This window comes from Rhinoraja longicauda, chromosome 30, assembly GCF_053455715.1.
Source record: "Rhinoraja longicauda isolate Sanriku21f chromosome 30, sRhiLon1.1, whole genome shotgun sequence".
NCBI classification, from domain to species: domain Eukaryota; kingdom Metazoa; phylum Chordata; class Chondrichthyes; order Rajiformes; family Arhynchobatidae; genus Rhinoraja; species Rhinoraja longicauda.
Genome location: NC_135982.1, coordinates 7,915,792 through 7,935,465, shown reverse-complemented (window position 1 = coordinate 7,935,465; position 19,674 = coordinate 7,915,792). Strand labels below are relative to the sequence as shown.

Here is a 19,674-nt window from a genome sequence, read left to right as displayed (position 1 = left end):
ACCTGTAGTTGGCTTCTTCAGTCCGAAGAAGAGTCTCGACCCGAAACGTTGCCCATTCCTTCTCTCCTGAGATGCTGCCTGACCTGCTGAGTTACTCCAGCATTTTGTGAATAAATACCTTCGATTTGTACCAGCATCTGCAGTTATTTTCTTATATCGCCTGTAGTTGGGATCAAATCCGGGTCTCTGGCGCTGCAAGTGCTGTAAGGCAACAACTCTACCGTCGCGCCATGAATTTTTTTTGGAAAGAAAGTAGTTAGGTAGGGCAGATAGCGGCTAATTAGGGATAGTCAGCGTGGCTTTGCGTTTTTTGAGGAGGTGACCAAGACTGATGAACGCAAGGCAGGAGATATTGTCCGTGTTGACTTTATCATATCATCATATCATATATATACAGCCGGAAACAGGCCTTTTCGGCCCTCCAAGTCCGTGCCGCCCAGTGATCCCCGCACATTAACACTATCCTACACCCACTAGGGACAATTTTTACATTTACCCAGCCAATTAACCTACAAACCTGTACGTCTTTGGAGTGTGGGAGGAAACCGAAGATCTCGGAGAAAACCCACGCAGGTCACGGGGAGAACGTACAAACTCCTTACAGTGCAGCACCCGTAGTCAGGATCGAACCTGAGTCTCCGGTGCTGCATTCGCTGTAAAGCAGCAACTCTACTGCTGCGCTACCGTGCCGCCCTTATTAAAGTAGTTGACAAGCTGGTCCAAAAGAAAACGCAAGTTTACATTTAAAAAACTTTTGTAATGTTGTGATGTTTCACTAACCCAAAATGAAGACAAAACATGTAGTCTAGCAAACATACTTTATTACTATTGGCAAAGACAATACATACTTCTGCCATAGAGACAAAATCTATGCTCAAACCTAGTGAGAAAATAGGTCTGGATTTACAAAGTATGGTGGAGTACTTGCTCAGTGCTACATTCAGGTGGAGTAACAGGTTACACAAATTTAGAAAACCCACTTACAAAATCCTTTTAATGAAATATGTAACAGAATAGCCTAGATGAGCTAATGGGTTTGCCTATGGCAGTGTATAACACTTCTTTTGAGAATCAAATGTCACTTAATACGAGTGTGAACCACTCTATTATTTTCCAGGGAACAAAAGCCATTAGCCAGTGAGTCGTAAAGTAACTGATATTCAGGATGTCCTGTCTGTTTCTCCCTTTCTCTAGCAGGAAACCCAAAGTAAATAACCTGTCACCACAATGGAGTGTCGCTATTGAAAGTCTATTGACTTTCACACCGATTGTACAAAGACCGACACATTGCTTAAGAATAAAACTAAACAAAAGGATTTGAAAATGGTGAAGTGTAAAAGACACTTTCCTTATACAACGTCAGAATGAACAATGAGTTGGGATAGACCAATCTTGCTCACTTAATTTAGGTCCAATTACTGTGATTTCAGATTATAAATTGCTGAAGTGGATCCATGTGTTGCAAGGAACTGCAGATGCTGGTTTACACCGAAGATAGACACAAAGTGCTCGAGTAACACAGCAGGTCAGGCAGCATCTCTGGGGGAAAAAGGATGGGTGAGTGATGAAGGTCTGAAGAATGTCACCTGCCCTTTCTCTCCAGAGATGCTGCCTGACCCACTGAGTTACTCCAGCACTTTGTGTCTATCTCTGAAGGGGATCCATGTTGCAGCCAATGCTCACTGTTCAATTCAAAGCAAATTGGTCAAAAGCAAGTCACAGTTTCCACCATTTGGTAGGGGTCATGTCTATGCAACTCAAGCTCCCAGAACATGATCATATTCAATGCCTTGTTAAAATCTATTTGCCCTCCCCTCTCCACCCACATCCTTGAATTTTGTTTCACATTCCCACAAGGACAACTGAAATACAAGTCAATAAATACTTCCAAAGAGAGTGGTTGGATCCTTCAGCATTAGATGAAAAGACGGGTTGCTGAAAAACAAACTGCTCAAAGTGGTTTCGAAGGCAAAAGAGTCTTGGATTTATGAAGATCTTTGATTAAGGCAAACACGACAGTTTATTTGAGGCAAGATAAATTCAACATTGAGCATCTGCCCGAAGCTGAAAGCTGTGAGTGTAGGAAATAAATCAAACATAATTTAAAAAAAATAATAATCGAGATGGGGAAATGCTTTAGGAAGATAATTTCAAAGTGCGTAAAGCATCTTGCATCAGTACTGACACTACGAGCAGGAAATTGTCAGCCTAGGCTCCTCCTGTCTCTTGTTATTAATAAACCGCTGGAGGTTGAATCAGATGCAACACAGCTCCATCCAGGATCCCACATTAGCTTTAGAGAGACACCAGTGTTGAGCAAGGAACCACAGCGGATAACATTGCCCAATTACTTCCCGAGATTCTTGCAGGAGCCAAGAGACAAGGCAGTTCAAATCCAGGATTATGTAAGCAAATTAGTGACTTCTAAACCGGTTAAGATGAGCTGGGAATTACAGCCAGCTGCATAACCCCAGTAACCAGCATTTACCAGAATAACTAGTAGTGCATACTGACAGGAATCACAACTCACACATCAGCGTGATAAGAGATTGATTTGGGGCAGGGGGGGGGGAGGAAGAGAGGGAGGGAGAGAGAGAGAGAGAGAGAGAGAGAGAGAGAGAGAGAGAGAGAGAGAGAGAGAGAGAGAGAGAGAGAGAGAGAGAGAGAGAGAGAGAGAGAGAGAGAGAGAGAAATGGGGAGAGCAAGAGAAAGAGAAAACGGGGGAGAGGGAAAGAATAGGAGAGCGAGAGAGAGAGAAGAGGGAGTCAGAGGGGAGAGGGAGAGCGAGAGAGAGAAGAGGGGGAGGGAGTCAGATGGGAGAGGGAGAGCGAGAGAGAGAAGAGGGGGAGGGAGTCAGAGGGGAGAGGGAGAGCGAGAGAGAGAAGAGGGGGAGGGAGTCAGAGGGGAGAGGGAGAGCGAGAGAGAGAAGAGGGGGAGGGAGTCAGAGGGGAGAGGGAGAGCGAGAGAGAGAAGAGGGGGAGGGAGTCAGATGGGAGAGGGAGAGCGAGAGAAAGGGAGAGCAACAGGGGAGAGGAGGACCAAAAAGATAAAGGGGGGGGGGGAGAGCAAGAATAGAAGGGAGAGTGAGAGAGAAAAGAAAGGAGGAGAGCAAGAGGGAGAGGGAGGAGGAAGCCTAAATGGTGCAGTGAAAGTTTCTTTACAGAATGCAATACTTAAATTTAAGGACAGCAGAACTGATTTTAAACGGAGCAGCAGGCACTGTGGTTCTGGAACCTTCCTGTTTCAGTTCCCTGTTCAATTGTCTGCAGGGCTGGTGAACTGGGCATGGCCAGGGCATTCCACTGAAAGCACCTTGAAAACATCCATCCTCCATCAGCAAAGACTGGCAAGTGAGGCAAGGCCCTCCTCACCACTGGAGTGCAGCGTGTGTCGCGCCACGGCCTTCTTTGAAGCCGTTGAAAGTAGGGCAGCTCCAGTGCCCTTGCAGAGTGTTTTTGTGCGGAGGTTTGCGCGCGGGCAATCACGGCTGCACCTCCTCGCATTGGTTCAGCGTGGCCTTGCAGGGCACCGGATCGGAGTCACGCTTGCAGCAGCCGCAGAGACCAGACACCAGCCGCGACCGAAAGGCTTCGGTGCAGAGGACGAAGATAATGCAATTGGCTGCACCCTGAAAGGTGTTTCCTATCCCCTGGTGGGTGGAAGACACAGAGAAAAACAAAACGGTCAGGATGCTGCGCAGAAATACACAGTCGCAATCATTCAATCCCTGGTTCGGTACACTGCAGTTTCCCAGTCACTGACAGTAGCTCACGCCTTGCATTCCAACAATGGCTGCAGTTTGAAAATCAGTTGTTGCATTGTGCATTGCAATACCCCCAGAGATGCTGCATAGATGGAAGTTTAACAGACACTCAATAATTCAGCTCCACCTGCTGCCCACACTCTGCCCCTTCACCCCAGGCCAGTGTTTAGTTTAAGGATGCAGCATGGAAACAGGCCCTTTGGCCACCGAGTCCACGCCAACCATCGATCACCCGCTCACACTAGTTCTATGTTATTCCACTTTCTCATCCACTCCCTCTACACACAGGGGCGATTTACAGAGGCCAATTAACCTACAAACCCGCACGTCATTGAGAACACCGAAGAACACGGTGGAAACCCACGCGGTCACAGGGAGGACTTTGCTTTCCATCCGAGACGCCATCTTCTTCTGTATTGCCTGCAAACTTGCTTTAATTATGTTGTGAAATAATACGCCAATTCATTTCCAAAAATGCTGTTTGATCCACTGAGCAGTGAAGCATGGAACAGGATCTCTGTGGCAATTATGGAGGCTATTTTTGTCCATCGTCTATGCTAGCTCTTTATACAGTAATAATCTCATCAGCTTCATTCCCCAGAGCCTGATAGAGTAAACCCTCACAAATGGTCACAATATAGGAGCAAAGAGGTCCTTCTGCAGTTGTACAGGGCCCTAGTGAGACCGCACCTGGAGTACTGTATGCAGTTTTGGTCTCCAAATTTGAGGAAGGATATTCTTGCTATTGAGGGCGTGCAGCGTAGGTTTACTAGGTTAATTCCCGGAATGGCGGGACTATCATATGTTGAAAGACTGGAGCGACTCGGCTTGTATACACTGGAATTTAGAAGGATGAGAGGAGATCTTATCGAAACGTATAAGATTATTAAGGGGTTGGACACGTTAGAAGCAGGAAACATGTTCCCAATGTTGGGGGAGTCCAGAACAAGGGGCCACAGTTTAAGAATAAGGGGTAGGCCATTTAGAACTGAGATGAGGAATCTGAGAGTTGTGAATCTGTGGAATTCTCTGCCTCAGAAGGCAGTGGAGGCCAATTCTCTGAATGCATTCAAGAGAGAGCTAGATAGAGCTCTTAAGGATAGCGGAGTCAGGGGGTATGGGGAGAAGGCAAGAACGGGGTACTGATTGAGAATGATCAGCCATGATCACATTGAATGGCGGTGCTGGCTCGAAGGGCCGAATGGCCTCCTCCTGCACCTATTGTCTATTGTCTAAATAACAGACCACAGGCAGGGGGGAGGAGAATGGTGTCCATTATTGCCGATCGTCCGCTATAACTGAGTGAGGGGAGTAATGTTTAACCCAAGGCCTGGGGGAAGGGAAGATACATGGCATTGAGGAGATTTGGGGGGTGGGGGGGAACTCCAAGCAGTAATTCACAGTCCAGGAACCGCCACAAGCGGTGAGCCGGGACGGTCCCGGTACTCATGCCACCTTCATGCTGCTCGCTCTCTCTGCACCAGATCACTGTGTCACCTGACGGAAGTGGGGGGGGGGGGGGGGGGGGGTGGGAGAGGCAATACAACGGGAGCCCTCGTCCGCCATAACCAAAACCCACAATATAGAGGTCCATTAGTGTGAGGGTTTACTTTACATTCTCTTCTCCAAAATACCTACTCTTCTTCCAAGGCACAGATTGATTCTGTTTCCAACCCACTCACAAACAGTGGGCTCCAGATCATAGCCACACGCCCTTATGCCTTTAGTCCAATGTTTTAAAATAGACACAAAAAGCTGCAGTAACTCAGCGGGCCAGGCAGCATCTCTGGAGAGAAGGAATGGGTGACATTTCAGGTCGAGACCCTTCTTCAGATTCGTGTTTATTTTTAACTGATAATTCTATCCCCCTCTGCTCAACTCGAGGTTTTTTTCCTCACCCCTCAGGAAGAAAATAAACATTCCCTGTCGAACATCACATGAAATTATACAAAAACAGATTTTTTTTCCCCCCATCTTTGTTGACAGGGCACTCGTGGGAAGGGTATGTGACTCACAATGCTACCTCAGGCAACTAATGGCAGGCCAGCCCACAATGACTGCTCTGTGATCCACGCTAACAAAACAGAAGCTCCAGCCTTGACGGCAGTTACTGATAAACAGCCAGGGCTCGGTCTCACCGATCCAGGGACACTACTCTCACCGGGAAAACGTAACAACCCAGCACAGGAACAGGCCCTTCGGCCCACAATATCCGTGCCAAACACAATGCCGTTAAACTCATCTCTGCCTGGACCCGATCCATATCCTTCATTTCCAAAATGCTGGAGTTACTCAGCGGGGCAGGCAGCATCTCTGGAGAAAAGGAATGGGTGACGCTTCGGCTTGAGGCCCTTCTTCAGACCCTGCATATCCACGTGCCTATCTAATAGTAGTCTATTAAATGCCACTGCTATATCTGCCTCCGCCCCTGACAGGGCATTCCAGGCAACCAATCTCTCCGTTAAAAAGTTGCCCCGAACTTGTCTTCTCTTTTAAAATTAGTCATTTACCTGTTGACCGACTAATAGAACATGTTCAGGGTTAAGAGTGTAGCTTAAACTGATGACATTGTGAATCGGAGAAGGCTGCCAACTTGATACACAGCGATAATTATCAAGGCAAGTCAGGTCGGGTTTACTGTCATGTGCACAAGTGTGGTGAGGTTCAGGTGCAATGACAATCTTGTTTGCAACAGCATCACAGGCACACAGATACATATAACACAACTGAAAGTAAGCATGCAGGTGCAGCAGGCAGAGAAAAAAACAAATAGCCTGATGGCCTTCATAACAAAAGGATTTGAGTATAAGGGCAAGGAGGTTTTGCTGCAGTTGTCCAGGGCCCTGGTGAGACCTCACCTGGAGTATTGTGCGCAGATTTGGTCTCCTAATTTGAGGAAGGACTTTCTTGCTATTGAGGGAGTGCAGCGTAGGTTCACCAGGTTAATTCCCAGGATGGCGGGACTGACATATGATGAAAGAATGGGTCGACTGGGCTTGCATCCACTGGAATTTAGAAGGATGAGAGGGGATCTTATAGAAACATATACAATTCTTAAGGGATTGGACAGGCTAGATGCAGGAAAAATGTTCCTGATGTTGGGGGAGTCCAGAACCAGGATCACAGTTTAAGAATAAGGGGTGGGCCATATAGGACTGAGATGAGGAAAAACTTTTTCACCCAGATAGTTGTGAATCTGTGGAATTCTCTGCCACAGAAGGCAGTGGAGGCCAATTCACTGGATGTATACAAGGGAGAGTTAGATATAACTCTCAGGGCTAACGGGATCAATGGATATGGTCCAAAAAGCAAGAACAGGGTACTGATTCTGGATGATCAGTCATGATCCTATTGAATGGCGGTGCTGGCTCGAAGGGCCGATTGGCCTACTCCTGCACCTACTTTCTATGTTTCTATGATTCTAACGCACAAAACAGAAATTATGCATAAATGACATACAAAGTTTACAAGACAGTGGAAAGAAAATGACTGCAAAAGATTATAGTGCATATCACACAAGAAGGGACTTGTAGGGGCCGCTGTACTTACATGTAGCATTACCAGGATCCGATTCTGCACAGCATCGGAGTTGTAGAGCATTAGTATAAACCTCACTGTGCTCCACATTCTCAGGAGGATGAATATGATGGGTATAAGGGTCAGCTTGCGATCCGCAATCGAAGACCTGGAGTGATGACTGGAACTACTAGTGAGGATCGGCCGATACTCCGACAAGGCTTCATGCTGAGAAACAGAAAGATAAACGGCACATCATTTCCACCGGAGGGAGGTTCTGGCGCACAGTGAAGAACAAATGGCTGCGGATAGATTCAAGAACTTTGGAGAAACAAGGAACTGCTGGTTTACCGAGGAAAGACACGGAGTAACTCAGCGGGTCAGGCAGCATCCCAGGAGAACTTGGATAGATGACGTTTCGGATTGGGAATTATCTTCATACTCTTTACGGTCACAATAGACAATAGGTGCAGGAGTAGGCCATTCGGCCCTTCGAGCCAGCACCGCCATTCAATGTGATCATGGCTGATCATTCTCAATCAGTACCCCGAGATCACCATAGTGGAGATGCTGGAATGCCAATCTGAAGCAGGGTCTCAACCCAAAACGTCACCCATCCTCCAGGGATGCTGCCTGACCGGCTAAGTTACTCCAACATTTTGTGACTTATGATTTTTTTTTTGTCGACTTTCACATCCACAGCTCCTAATCAAGCATCATCTCTGGAGAACATGGGATAGGCGACGATATGGGTCGGGATCCTTCTTTAGACTCATCACAGATGCAGTTGGGCGTCCGGAATGTGGGTGAGACATGCGGGTTTGTAGGTTAATCGGCCTCTGTAAATTGCGTCTAGTGTGCAGGGAGTGGATGAGAAAGAGGGGGTAAGATTGAACGAGTGTGAAAGGCTGATCGATGTTCAGCGTGGTCTCGGAGGGCTGAAGAGCCCGTTTCCAAGCTTTATCTTGACATACACTCACACACAACAGGCAAGGATGGACAAAACTAAACCCAGTCAAAAATACTAATGGCCACTGGGAGAAAGAGTCAGTCCGACCGAGTGACAAGAAAGGGGGGCAATCGAGAAATCCAACAATAAAACATTTAAATACGATAGATGCTGGTAATTTGAGATAAATACAGGAAATGCTAGAAAAACTCAGGTGGTCAATTGGCTTCTGAAGAAATAGAATTAGGTTTAATGTTTCCAATAGATGGGTCAAAGGGAAGCTCTTCAACCAGTAAGTGGTGGGGAATCTAGGTCTCCTTGCCACAGTAGGTTGTGATCAATAGTGATCATTCCTTCTCTCCGAAGGTATTTATTCACAAAATGCTGGAGTAACTCAGCGGGTCAGGCAGCATCTCGGGAGAGAAGGAATGGGTGACGTTTCGGGTCGAGACCCTTCTTCAGACTGATGTCAGGGGGGGCGGGACAAAGGAAGGATATAGGTGGAGACAGGAAGATAGAGAGAGATCTGGGAAGGAGGAGGGGAAGAGAGGGACAGAAGAACTATCTAAAGTTGGAGATGTCGATGTTCATACTGCCTGACCTGCTGAGTTACTCCAGCATTTTGTGAATAGAATAACAAAGGCTGGGCGAGGAGAGGGACATGGGTTTGCGGGCTGATCCAGTCGAAGGAGGTGATAAAGTTGGCTACCTAGCCTTGCAGAGGTTGTTGGGATACTTGACTAAAGAAAATGTGGCTAATAGAATGTGATAATTGCCTAAACTGTGTACATGGCCAGTGGCAGGAACACTGGAATGTGTACTGCAAAAGTTAAGCCCAGACAGCTAACTTGGAGAAAGACAATTCCCCTATATGGTAAAGACATCTGTTTGTGGACTCTGCATTGTCACCTTCATTCTGCTGATTCTTTGAGTGGGTGCCCGGGACCGCCAAGTATTGTGATTATACTTGCTATGGTCCTGCCACTCCCACCTTGGTGAAAGTAGGAAAACTTTTTGTGCTTTAAGTCGATTCTTTGCGTGGTTGTCTGTTTGTTACAAGGCCGGAACTTTAACATAGGCCCTGCAGGAGCCTGGGGCTTTCCAGGATCGGGCACCCGCTCCAGTAGACCAAGAGAGAGGGTGGACCGGACTTTGGACATGGCGCCAAAACATGGCGGCGCCTGCATGTGTATGCAAACATGCAAAAGGGAATGTCACTGCGTAGTTGCACACGTGACCAATGCAACACCATTGATCGTGCATTCATGGAGAGGCTGAGCGTCGCAAGAGCAGGAAGGTCACAGTGAGGGAGTCAGCAGTGTAATAGTCAAAGAAAACTAGAGGGGAGCATCAGTGCCAATGGTAACTGGTTGGACCAAATGTGGGCACCAGACACTGCAGAGGCTGGAATCTTGAGCAACAAAAAAAAAACCCAACTGCTGGAAGAACTCAGCAGGTCAGCCAGCATCAGTGGAGGAAAATGAACATACAATGTTTCTGGGTCATAGAACAGGAACATGGCCGCAAGAACAGCACAGGAACATGGCCACAATGCCCGTGCTGAACATGAAGCCAAGTCCAACTAATCTCCCCTGCCTGCACGTAATCCATGTCCCTGCGTTCCCTGCATATCCAGGTGCCTATCATGCAGCCTCTTTAATGCCACTATCATAGCGGCCTCCACCACCACCACCTCTGGCAGCGTGTTCCAGGAACTCACCTTGTTCTGTATAAAAATCTCCTTTAAACTTAACCCTTCTCACCCAAGAGCTTTGCCCTCTAGAAACATAGCAAATAGATGCAGGAGGAGGCCATTCAGCCCTTTGAGCCAGCACCGCCATTCAATATGATCATGGCTGATTGTACCCCATTCCGGCATTTTCCCCCATAATCCCTTGATTCCTTTAGCACCAAGAGCTAAATCTAACTCTCTCTTGAAAACATCCAGTGAATTGGCTTTCACTGTCTTCTGTGGCAGAGAATTCCACAGATTCACAACTCTCTGGGTGAAAAAAAAAATCCTCATCTCAGTCCTAAATGACCAACCCCTAATGCTTAAACCGTGACCCCTGGTTCTGGACTTCCCCCAACATGGGGAACATTTTTCCTGCATCCAGTTCTTGACCTTTCCAGAAGAAGGTTCAGACTGTCTACCCTGAAGAAGGGTCTCGACCCAAAACGTCACCCATTCCTTCTCTCCTGAGATGCTGCCTGACCTGCTGAGTTACTGCAGCATTTTGTGAATAAATACTATCTATACCTCTTGTAATTTTATATATTACTAGACAAAGTGGACCCGTTGGGCCCAAACCTCTCCTGCATTGGTGCAGCACCCTATCCTCCCCCCCCTCCCCTCTCTCCTCAAACCCCACTCCCCTCTCCCATCCCCCCCCACTCCCCCCTTCCTCCTCCCCTCCCCCTCCCCTCCTTTTAAACTTTAAAATGTGAATAACTTAAAACATATAACACCGATTTCAATAAAACGACTTGCATTATCACTAAAGTGACAATGGCGAGTAAGGTGGGCCTAAAATTGCCGCGCTTTCGTGTACCGTTTTGGCTGAAGTTCAGTCACAAACAAGATAACAAACGAGAGTTTTAGCATATAGATACTACCAGGTCAGGATCTTTGTCCTGTCCGAAAAGTCATCTATCTATTTCCCTCCACAAATGCCGCCTGACCTGCTGAGTTGCTCCAGAAGTGTGTTTGTGTGGATGGACTAAATGGTTTGTTTCTCTGCCGTATACCACCATGTCCTGGGAACATTACAGCAGGTGCCGAGGACAAACTTGCTCTTGCACAGAAGGGGAAAACTACCTCTGGGATGCTTCACTTCCCGGAGCTGTGACCCAGGGAATAATCACGTGGGCTCTCTACGATGCATGGAAAATAGGTTTCGGCCAAGAACTACTTTCAACAGGTTGAACAACAATAACTACTACTGCTACCTCCAAGGTATCACAAAATGCTGGAGTAACTGAACAGGTCAGGCAGCATCTCAGGAGAGAAGGAATGGGTGACGTTGGCAGGTCGAGACCCTTCTTCAGACTGATGTCAGGGGAGGGGGCGGGACAAAGATAGGATGTAGTTGGAGACAGGAAGACAGTGGGAAACTGGGAAGGGGGAGGGGGAAAGAGAGGTACTCTCTAACTTTATTTCTCCAACTTCAGATAGTTCCTCTGTCCCTCTCTTTCCCCTCCTCCTTCCCAGTTCTCCCACTAGTCTTCATGTCTCCAACTACATTCTATCTTTGTCCCGCCCCCTCCCCTGACATCAGTCTGAAGAAGTGTCTCGACCTGAAACGTCACCCATTCCTTCTTTCCAGAGATGCTGCCTGACCTGCTGAGTTACTCCAGCATTTTGTGATACCTTCGATTTGTACCAGCATCTGCTGTTATTTTCCTACACTATTACCTCCAAAATTGACATGCCTTCATCGCCAAAGCAAAAGCTAGGCTTGGATAGAGTGGATGTGAGAGGATGTTTCCACTAGTGGGAGAGTCTAGGACTAGAGGTCATAGCGTCAGAATTAAAGAACGTTCTTTCAGGAAGGAAATGAGGAAGAATTTATTTCGTCAGAGGGTGGTGAATCTGTGTAATTCTTTGCTGTGGAGGCAAAGTCAGTGGATATATTTAAGGCAGAGATAGATAGATTCCTGATTGGTATGGGTGTCAGAGGTTATGGGGAGAAGGAGAATGGGGTGAGGGGGGAAAGATGGATCAGCCATGATAGACTTGATGAGCCGAATGGACCAAATCTACTCCCATCACTTATGATCTTATGATTAGAAGTCAACAACAGGGAGTCAAAGTTCCTTCCTCGAACACCAACAATGCCTTTCAACGATTGAATCAAACCAAACCATTCTTGCTCGCCATTGATTCAGGAGCATTTACTGGTTCATCCTTTGACCCAAGGCCAGAGGTTGGAGGTCATCCATCCCACAGCTTTTAGGGGTTAACTGCAGGCTCTTAACCTTGTGGAGGATGGAACTGCAGATGCTGGTTTACACCGAAGAGAGAGAGACAAAAATGCTGGAGCAACTTAGCAGGACAGACAGCATCTCTGGAGAGAAGGAACGGGTGACGTTTTGTTCCTGGCTAGCAGATGCCAGTCAACCCATAACAGTGCTCCTGTAATACTTCTATTATTAGGTTGACTTGGATGTAAAAAATGGAACTGATTAAAAGATACAGCATGGAAACGGGCCCTTCGGCCCACTGACTCCACACGGACCATCGATCACCCGCTCACAGGGGTTCTATGTAGTCCTGCTTTATAATCCATTCCCTGCACCCTAATGGGCAATATAGAAACTAATAACCTGCAAACCGGCATACTTCTGGGATGTAGGAGGAAACAGGAGCACCCGGAGGAAACCCACACAGTCCTGGATAGAATGTGCAAACTGCACACAGACAGCATCCGAGGTCAGGATCGAACCCGGTTCTCTGGCGCCGCGAAGCCGCTGTTCTAACAGTTGCGCTACTGTGCCGCCCAACAATGAAACCCAAAACATTATCCCTTGTGCCAACTTCGTCCCAGAGGATGGAAACAGAGTGTTGTTTCCCATCGGCGTACCACAGTGGGGTGGGGATGAGCCAGCACAAGGCCACCGCACTCTCCGACGGGACACAGCCAGGGATAAAGGGTTTCCATGGCAATCACGTGTGAAACCAAGGAAGTAACATCATCAACATGGTCATAAAAAGCTGGAGCCCTGGTGAGTTTCATCATCTGTCGAACTCATTCCACCTAGCTCACAGCTAACAATCTACCGTTCCCTTTATTATCGTTACATTTTTTGCATATCTTTCATTCATTTGTTCATCTGTACTACCGTCCATATCTTTTGTTTTCCTTTCCCCTGACTCTCAGTCTGAAGAAGGGGTAGACGCACAGAGTCTCTTGCCCAGAATTGGTGAATCTAGGACCAGAGGACATTGGTTTAAGGTGAAGGGGAAAAAAATTTAATAGGAATCTGAGGGGGTAACCTTTTCCACACAAAGGGTGGTGGGTGTATGGGACAAGCTGCCAGAGGAGGTAGTTTAGGGCTGGGACTATCCCAAAGTTTAAGAAACAGTTAGACAGGTACATGGATAGGACAAGTTTGAAGGGATATGGACCAAACACAGGCAGGTGGGACTAGTGGAGCTGGGACATGTTGGCCGGTGTGGACAAGTTGGGCCGAAGGGCCTGTTTCCACACTGCATCCCTCTATGACTCAAAGGGTCCCGACCCAAAACGTCACTAATTCCATTTCTCCAGGGATGCCGTCTGACCAGCCGAGTTACTCCAGCCTTCCTACCCACACATTTCATCGGCACGGTCAGTTGACCTCCCTCCTTCCCCTTGCCCCAACGATATACCAATGAATACTGAGTAGCGTGGAGGACATTGCGCTGTAGGACACCTTGCTGAACTCAGTCGGGAGTATGGCAGAACCAGTGGAGTCAAGGGCGAGTGGCTATTTTGACAATCTGGCCCAATGCCACATCGCAGTCTTGTGATGTTCCAGAGCAACTCTCGACAGATAGTCACTGTTCTAATCTTGGGAGAGACGGCATCCAATTCAGACAAGGCAGGCTCTTACAAGAGCAGTGCGATAATCATCAGGAATGTGTCGGCAATGACTAAGGGACAATGTTTGGACTGCGCCCAATGAACCACAGCCAACGTCTAAATAAAGGGCCTTTTGTTCACGGTGGAAAAGATCAACATTGTGAAGTTGCAGCAGTCCGTTGAAATGAAGCGAACAGCTGATCCGAGTTTACTATCTGCTTCACTTTAATCAGGTCAACCTTTCCTCCACAAACAAGTCTCAGCATTTGCCTAATTCCATCTGAACCCCAAGGATTAAGATTGTACATAATTGGGTATTTGAAAGAATGAAACAACTTGTTCCATTACATGTGACCACTCAATTAGCAGCTTTAACAGAAGAGTATTTCCCACAGATTATCCCTGTAGAAGGCCTGGTATTAGTTTAGGCAAAATAATTTGCCTGTTTTAAAATAAAAAGCTGGAATAAAAAGCTAGTAACTAATGAATTGCTGTGAGAATTCACAATGATCTCCAAAGTCCACAACAAACAGCAAAGTCATTACCTCCTGAAATGGCCCAGCAAGTTAGAGTCATAGAGTGATACAGTGTGGAAACATGCCCTTCGGCCCAACTTGTCCACACCGGCCAACATGTCCCAGCTACACTAGTCCCACCTGCCTGCGCTTGGTCCACATCCCTCCAAACCTGCCCTATCCATGTACCTGTCTAACTGTTTCTTAAACGTTGGGATAGTCCCAGCCTCAACTACCTCCTCTGGCAGCTTGTTCCATACACCCACAACCCTGGAGAAAAGGAACAGGTAACTTTTCGGGTTGGAACTCTTCTTCATACATTACGTGATGTACAAGATTGAGGGCAGATGCTGCAACAATGTTATCCTTGTGCGGGAATTTGGAAGGTGGAGCAGTTTCAGAATAATATGTCATTTATTTAAGGCTGAGATAAAGAATGCCTTCTCCGTGAATAATGAACCCCTGGAATTCTGTTCCTCAGAACGGCATCAACTGAATTACTGGGATGGACACAGTGAATAGAAAGGGTGAATGTGCAGTCTTTCAGCCAGAGTAGGGGAATCAAGAACCAGAGGATAAGAAAATAACTGCAGATGCTGGTACAAATCGAAGGTATTTATTCACAAAATGCTGGAGTAACTCAGCAGGTCAGGCAGCATCTCGGGAGAGAAGGAATGGGTGACGTTTCGGGTCAGACTGAAGAAGTCTGGTCAGTCTGAAGAAGGGTCTCGACCCGAAACGTCACCCATTCCTTCTCTCCCGAGATGCTGCCTGACCTGCTGAGTTACTCCAGCATTTTGTGAATAAATACCCAAGAACCAGAAGACATGGGTTTAAGGTAAGGGGAGGGGGGGGGGGGGGGGGGGTGGGAATGGATTCAATAGGGACCAGAGGAGCAACTGAAATGTCTATAGGAGTAGAATTAGGCCATTCGGCCCATCAAGTCTGTTCTGCCATTCAATCACCTCTCCCTCCTAACCCTATTTTCCTGCCTTATTCCCATAACCTCTGACACCCGTACTGATCAAGAATCTATCCATATCTGCCTTAAATATATCCACTGACTGCCTCCACGGCCTTCTGTGGTAAAGAATTCCATAGCTCCACCACCCACCGACTAAAGAAATTCCTCCTCACCTCCTTTCTAAAAGAACGTCCTTTAATAATGCTACTGGCCTTGCCGAGGCAGCGCGAGGTATAAATGGAGTCAATGGAAGGGAGGTTGGTTTGTGTGATGGTCTGGGCTACGTCCACATTTCGCTGCAATTTCTTGCGGTCTTGTTCCCAAGCTAACCTGCGATGCATCCTGATAGTGACAACATTTTTTTTTTAAATCATTGGCTGTGAGTCATTGTAGAAGGGGCTGCCAGAGTAGCTATACAAATGCAGTCACTTTCTGCAAGGATTAACATTAAATGATACAAAAGCTTGAAAGCACAAACCACCAGATTCAGGAACACTTTCTTAACTGCTTTCATCAAACTAAGGTCTTCCCATACGTGTAATCCCTATTTTCCATCCGATCTCTTTGCAGACTTATTCAGTAACTGTACACTATATTCTGCACTCTGGCATTATGCTCTTTGCCCTATCCACTGTCCTTGTGTACAGCTTGAATGCACCCATGTATAGTATGATTTATGTAGGAAGGAAGTAGGAAAATAACTGCATATGCTGGTACAAATCGAAGGTATCACAAAATGCTGGAGTAACTCAGCAGGTCAGGCAGCATCTCTGGAAAGAAGGAATGGGTGACGTTTCGGGTCGAGACCCTTCTTCAGACTGATGTCAGGGGGGCGGGACAAAGGAAGGATATAGGAGGAGACAGGAAGACAGTGGGAGATCTGGGAAGGGGGAGGGGAAGAGAGGGACAGAGGAACTATCAAAAGTTGGAGAAGTCAATGTTCATACCACTGGGCTGCAAGCTGCCCAGGCGAAATATGAGGTGCTGTTCCTCCAATTTCCGGTGGGACTCACTGTGGCACTGGAGGAGGCCCATAAGGTAAAGGGTCTGAAGAAGGGTCTCGACCCGAAACGTCACTCATTCCCTCTCTCCTACATGTTGTCTGACCTGCTGAGTTACTCCAGCATTTTGTGATACCTACGTAGGAAGGAACTTCAGCTGCTGGTCTAAACCAAAGATAGACACAAAAAGCTGGAGTAACTCAGTGGGACAGGCAGCGTCTCTGGAGAGAAGAAATGGGCAACGTTTCGGGTCGAGACCCTTCTCAACCCGAAACGTCACCCATTCCTTCTCTCGAGACGCTGCCTGTCCCGCTGAGTTACTCCAGGTTTTTATGGTATGATTGAACTGGATAAGACACCAACAAAGAATTTTCACTGTATCTTGGTGCACGTGACAATACTAAACCAATACCAAAATGTCAGTGTACTCATTTTGCAATAAAGCAATGCATTCTTACATTCCGTTTGACATGTGTTCGTATATTGACAGCCCCATTTCCATTTACAAGTCTCTACATAGTCACTTACAACGTTATTAAACATTGAATCCTGCAGATCGCCTTGCACTCACTAAACTTGGGTCTATACTAGGCTTTAATTAATCAAAAGAGAATTAAAATGTTGAGTCCCAAGTGGATCTTACAACACCCAAGACAACCAGTAAAGTCATCCTGGATAGCCTAGTTAATATTTATGCCTTGGTCAATATCACTAAATTAGATGATCTGCTCATTATCACCTTTCTGTTTGTTGAGAACAAATGGACTGCCACTTCTCACAATGCACAAGTGGCCACTTTTTGGAAGTATTTCTGGCTATAAACCTCTCTGGAAGATCCTTAAAGGCAATGTTTAATCATATGGACATTCAGTAAGCATCATTTCTCACGACATCCTGCACTACTAGATAGGACTGCAATTAGCAGCAATAAGCTCGGCTGCCTTCTGATAGTCAAATCTCACCATGCTTCACGCTGGGCCACACCGCAGTCTCCGTACCCAACCGTTGCACCAGGGCCTGGCTCGCATGAACGCCCAAAAACGAAGAAGACTGCATAAAGTGATGAACTCTGCCCAGTCCATCACGGGTACTGATCTCCCCACCATCGAAGGGATTTACCAGAATCGCTGCCTCAAAAAGGCAGCCGGCATCATCAGAGACCCACACAACCCTAGCCACACACTCATATCACCACCCCTGTCATCGGGAAGATATACAAGACTGAAAACTAACGTCCAGGTTCAGGGACAGGTGCTTCCCAACAGCCATAGACTTGAGGATATTGGTTTTGTCTTTTTCCACGTGTGTGCATGTGAGACACATGACAACAAAACACACTTGACAATGCTTTAAGCCTGCACATCAGGGTGTCTCAGACTCAGAAGAAGGCCAACCCAAAACATCGCCTGTCCATTTGCTCCACAGATGCTGCCCGACACCGAGTTACTCCAGCACTTTTCCAGTCCCTTTCTTTCTAAACCAGCATCTGCAGTTACTTATTTCCAACCAGAAGTGACTGTGGGTGACAAGAGAAATCTTACAACAAGCACAGCCAATTTGAAGAAGGGTCACAACCCAAAACATCACCTATCCATGACCACCAGAGGCTGCCCGACTCGCTGAGTTCCTCCAGCACTTGGCGTTCTATGAAAGATTCCAGCACCTGCAGTCCCTTGTGTCAACAGCCAATTTGACTGTTGTGCTCCATGACCCTAATCTTCATCCCACTCTCTCTCGCTCTCTCGAAATTTCTCTGTTACAAATTGGTGTTGGAACGCTGGGTTATTGGGTCTGGATTGTTCGTCTGGAGATTGAAACAAATCCTACAACGTAGTAAGAAAATTACAATTCATGCCATTAAATCTGGAATCAAAGTCAGTAACGGAGACGCAGACTGAAAATTGATTAAGAATATTAAAAAAAAACAAAAAAAAACATCGATTGGTTGCGTGGGAGAATCTCCTCTCTGCTTTACTTTTGCACATTTCCTTTTTTTTTTTTTTTTTTTTTTTTTTTTCACTCGATACTCACTAATTTATTCTTTACTCTTCACTACTTCTTTCTTTCTCATTTCTTTTTAAAAAGGAAGTTGTACAAATAATGTTTTAATAATTCTTGGCACCTGTAAAAAGGAACCATTAAAATGTAATGTGCTTACTTCCAAAAAAACAAAAAAAAAAATAAAAAATAAAAAATAAAAAAAAATCTGGAATCAAAGTCAGTAACGGAGACGCAGAACAATACAGCACAGGAACGGCCCTTCGGCCCACAATGTTTGTGAGGTACTAGATGCCAAGTTAAATTAACCTGATCTTGCCTGTACATGATCCATATCCCTCTATTCCTCGCGCTTTCATGTGCCTATCTAAATGGCTCTTAAACAGCACAATTATATCTGCCTCCACCACCACCCCAGGCAACGCGTTCCAGCCTACCATCACTGTGTAAAAAAACTCACCATGCATATCTGCATCAAACTTGTCCCCCTCCCGCCTTATAGTTATGCCCTCTTAGTGTTGAACATTTCCACCCTGGGGAAAAAAGGTTCTGACTGTCTACCCTATTTATGCCTCTCATATTTCTTTTATATTTTTATACCCAAGTCTCCCCTCAACCTCAGATGTTCCACAGAAAGTAATCCAAGTTTATCCAACTTCAAATGCAGTTGTATATACTCCAAATGCAGCCTAGTCAGTCTTATCGGGCTGCATCATCATGCCTTTCTGACTCTTATATTCAATGTCCCCAGCAATGAAGGCAAACATACCATCTGCCTTCAATACCACTATCTACCAGTTCTGTCATCTTCAGCGAGCTATGAACTTGGACTCCATGATCCCTCTGCACATCAATGTTGTCAAGGATCTTGCCATTAATTGTGCACTCAGAGCACTCTCCCCTTACTGCATTCAACCTTCAAAAGAGCAACAACTCACACTTAGTGTAAGAAAATAACTGCAGATGTCGGTACAAATCGAAGGTATTTTTTTCACAAAATGCTGGAGTAACTCAGCAGGTCAGGCAGCATCTCAGGAGAGAAGGAATGGGTGACGTTTCGGGTCGAGACCCTTCTTCAGACTTTTTTCCCTTTCCTCACAGCTCACTACCCCACCTCGCCCTGTATTACCGCCAACTTAGATAAGTCTCATCCAAGATATTAACGCATCTCTGACCATCTGCGAGGATGCAGTCCAGGATTTACTGGTAACAATCTGTCAAACTAAAAAAGATCTTCCACTCTTTGACCAATTCTATGCAAATAAAATATTCCACTCATTGAACTTCCCATCCAAGTACCACAAAAATCCCCCATTCCTTTTTCTCACCAAGTTATCCATGAGGAACAGCCCCTGTGGTACAACTTCTCCATTCTCACTAAGCAGGGGTGAACTCCCCAAATTC

The 19,674-nt window shown here is 46.4% G+C and overlaps 1 protein-coding gene across 1 annotated transcript in view; it reads right to left on the bottom strand.

Moving 5' to 3' along the window:
- Positions 1 to 812: 812 nt before the first annotated feature.
- Positions 813 to 19,674, bottom strand: part of gpr157 (G protein-coupled receptor 157) — a 36,994-nt gene continuing 18,132 nt past the window's right edge. Inside the window, 2 exon segments of the mRNA XM_078425161.1 lie at positions 813 to 3,649; positions 7,313 to 7,507. Coding sequence (XP_078281287.1) covers positions 3,482 to 3,649; positions 7,313 to 7,507 — 363 coding nt within the window. The 3' untranslated portion in view covers positions 813 to 3,481.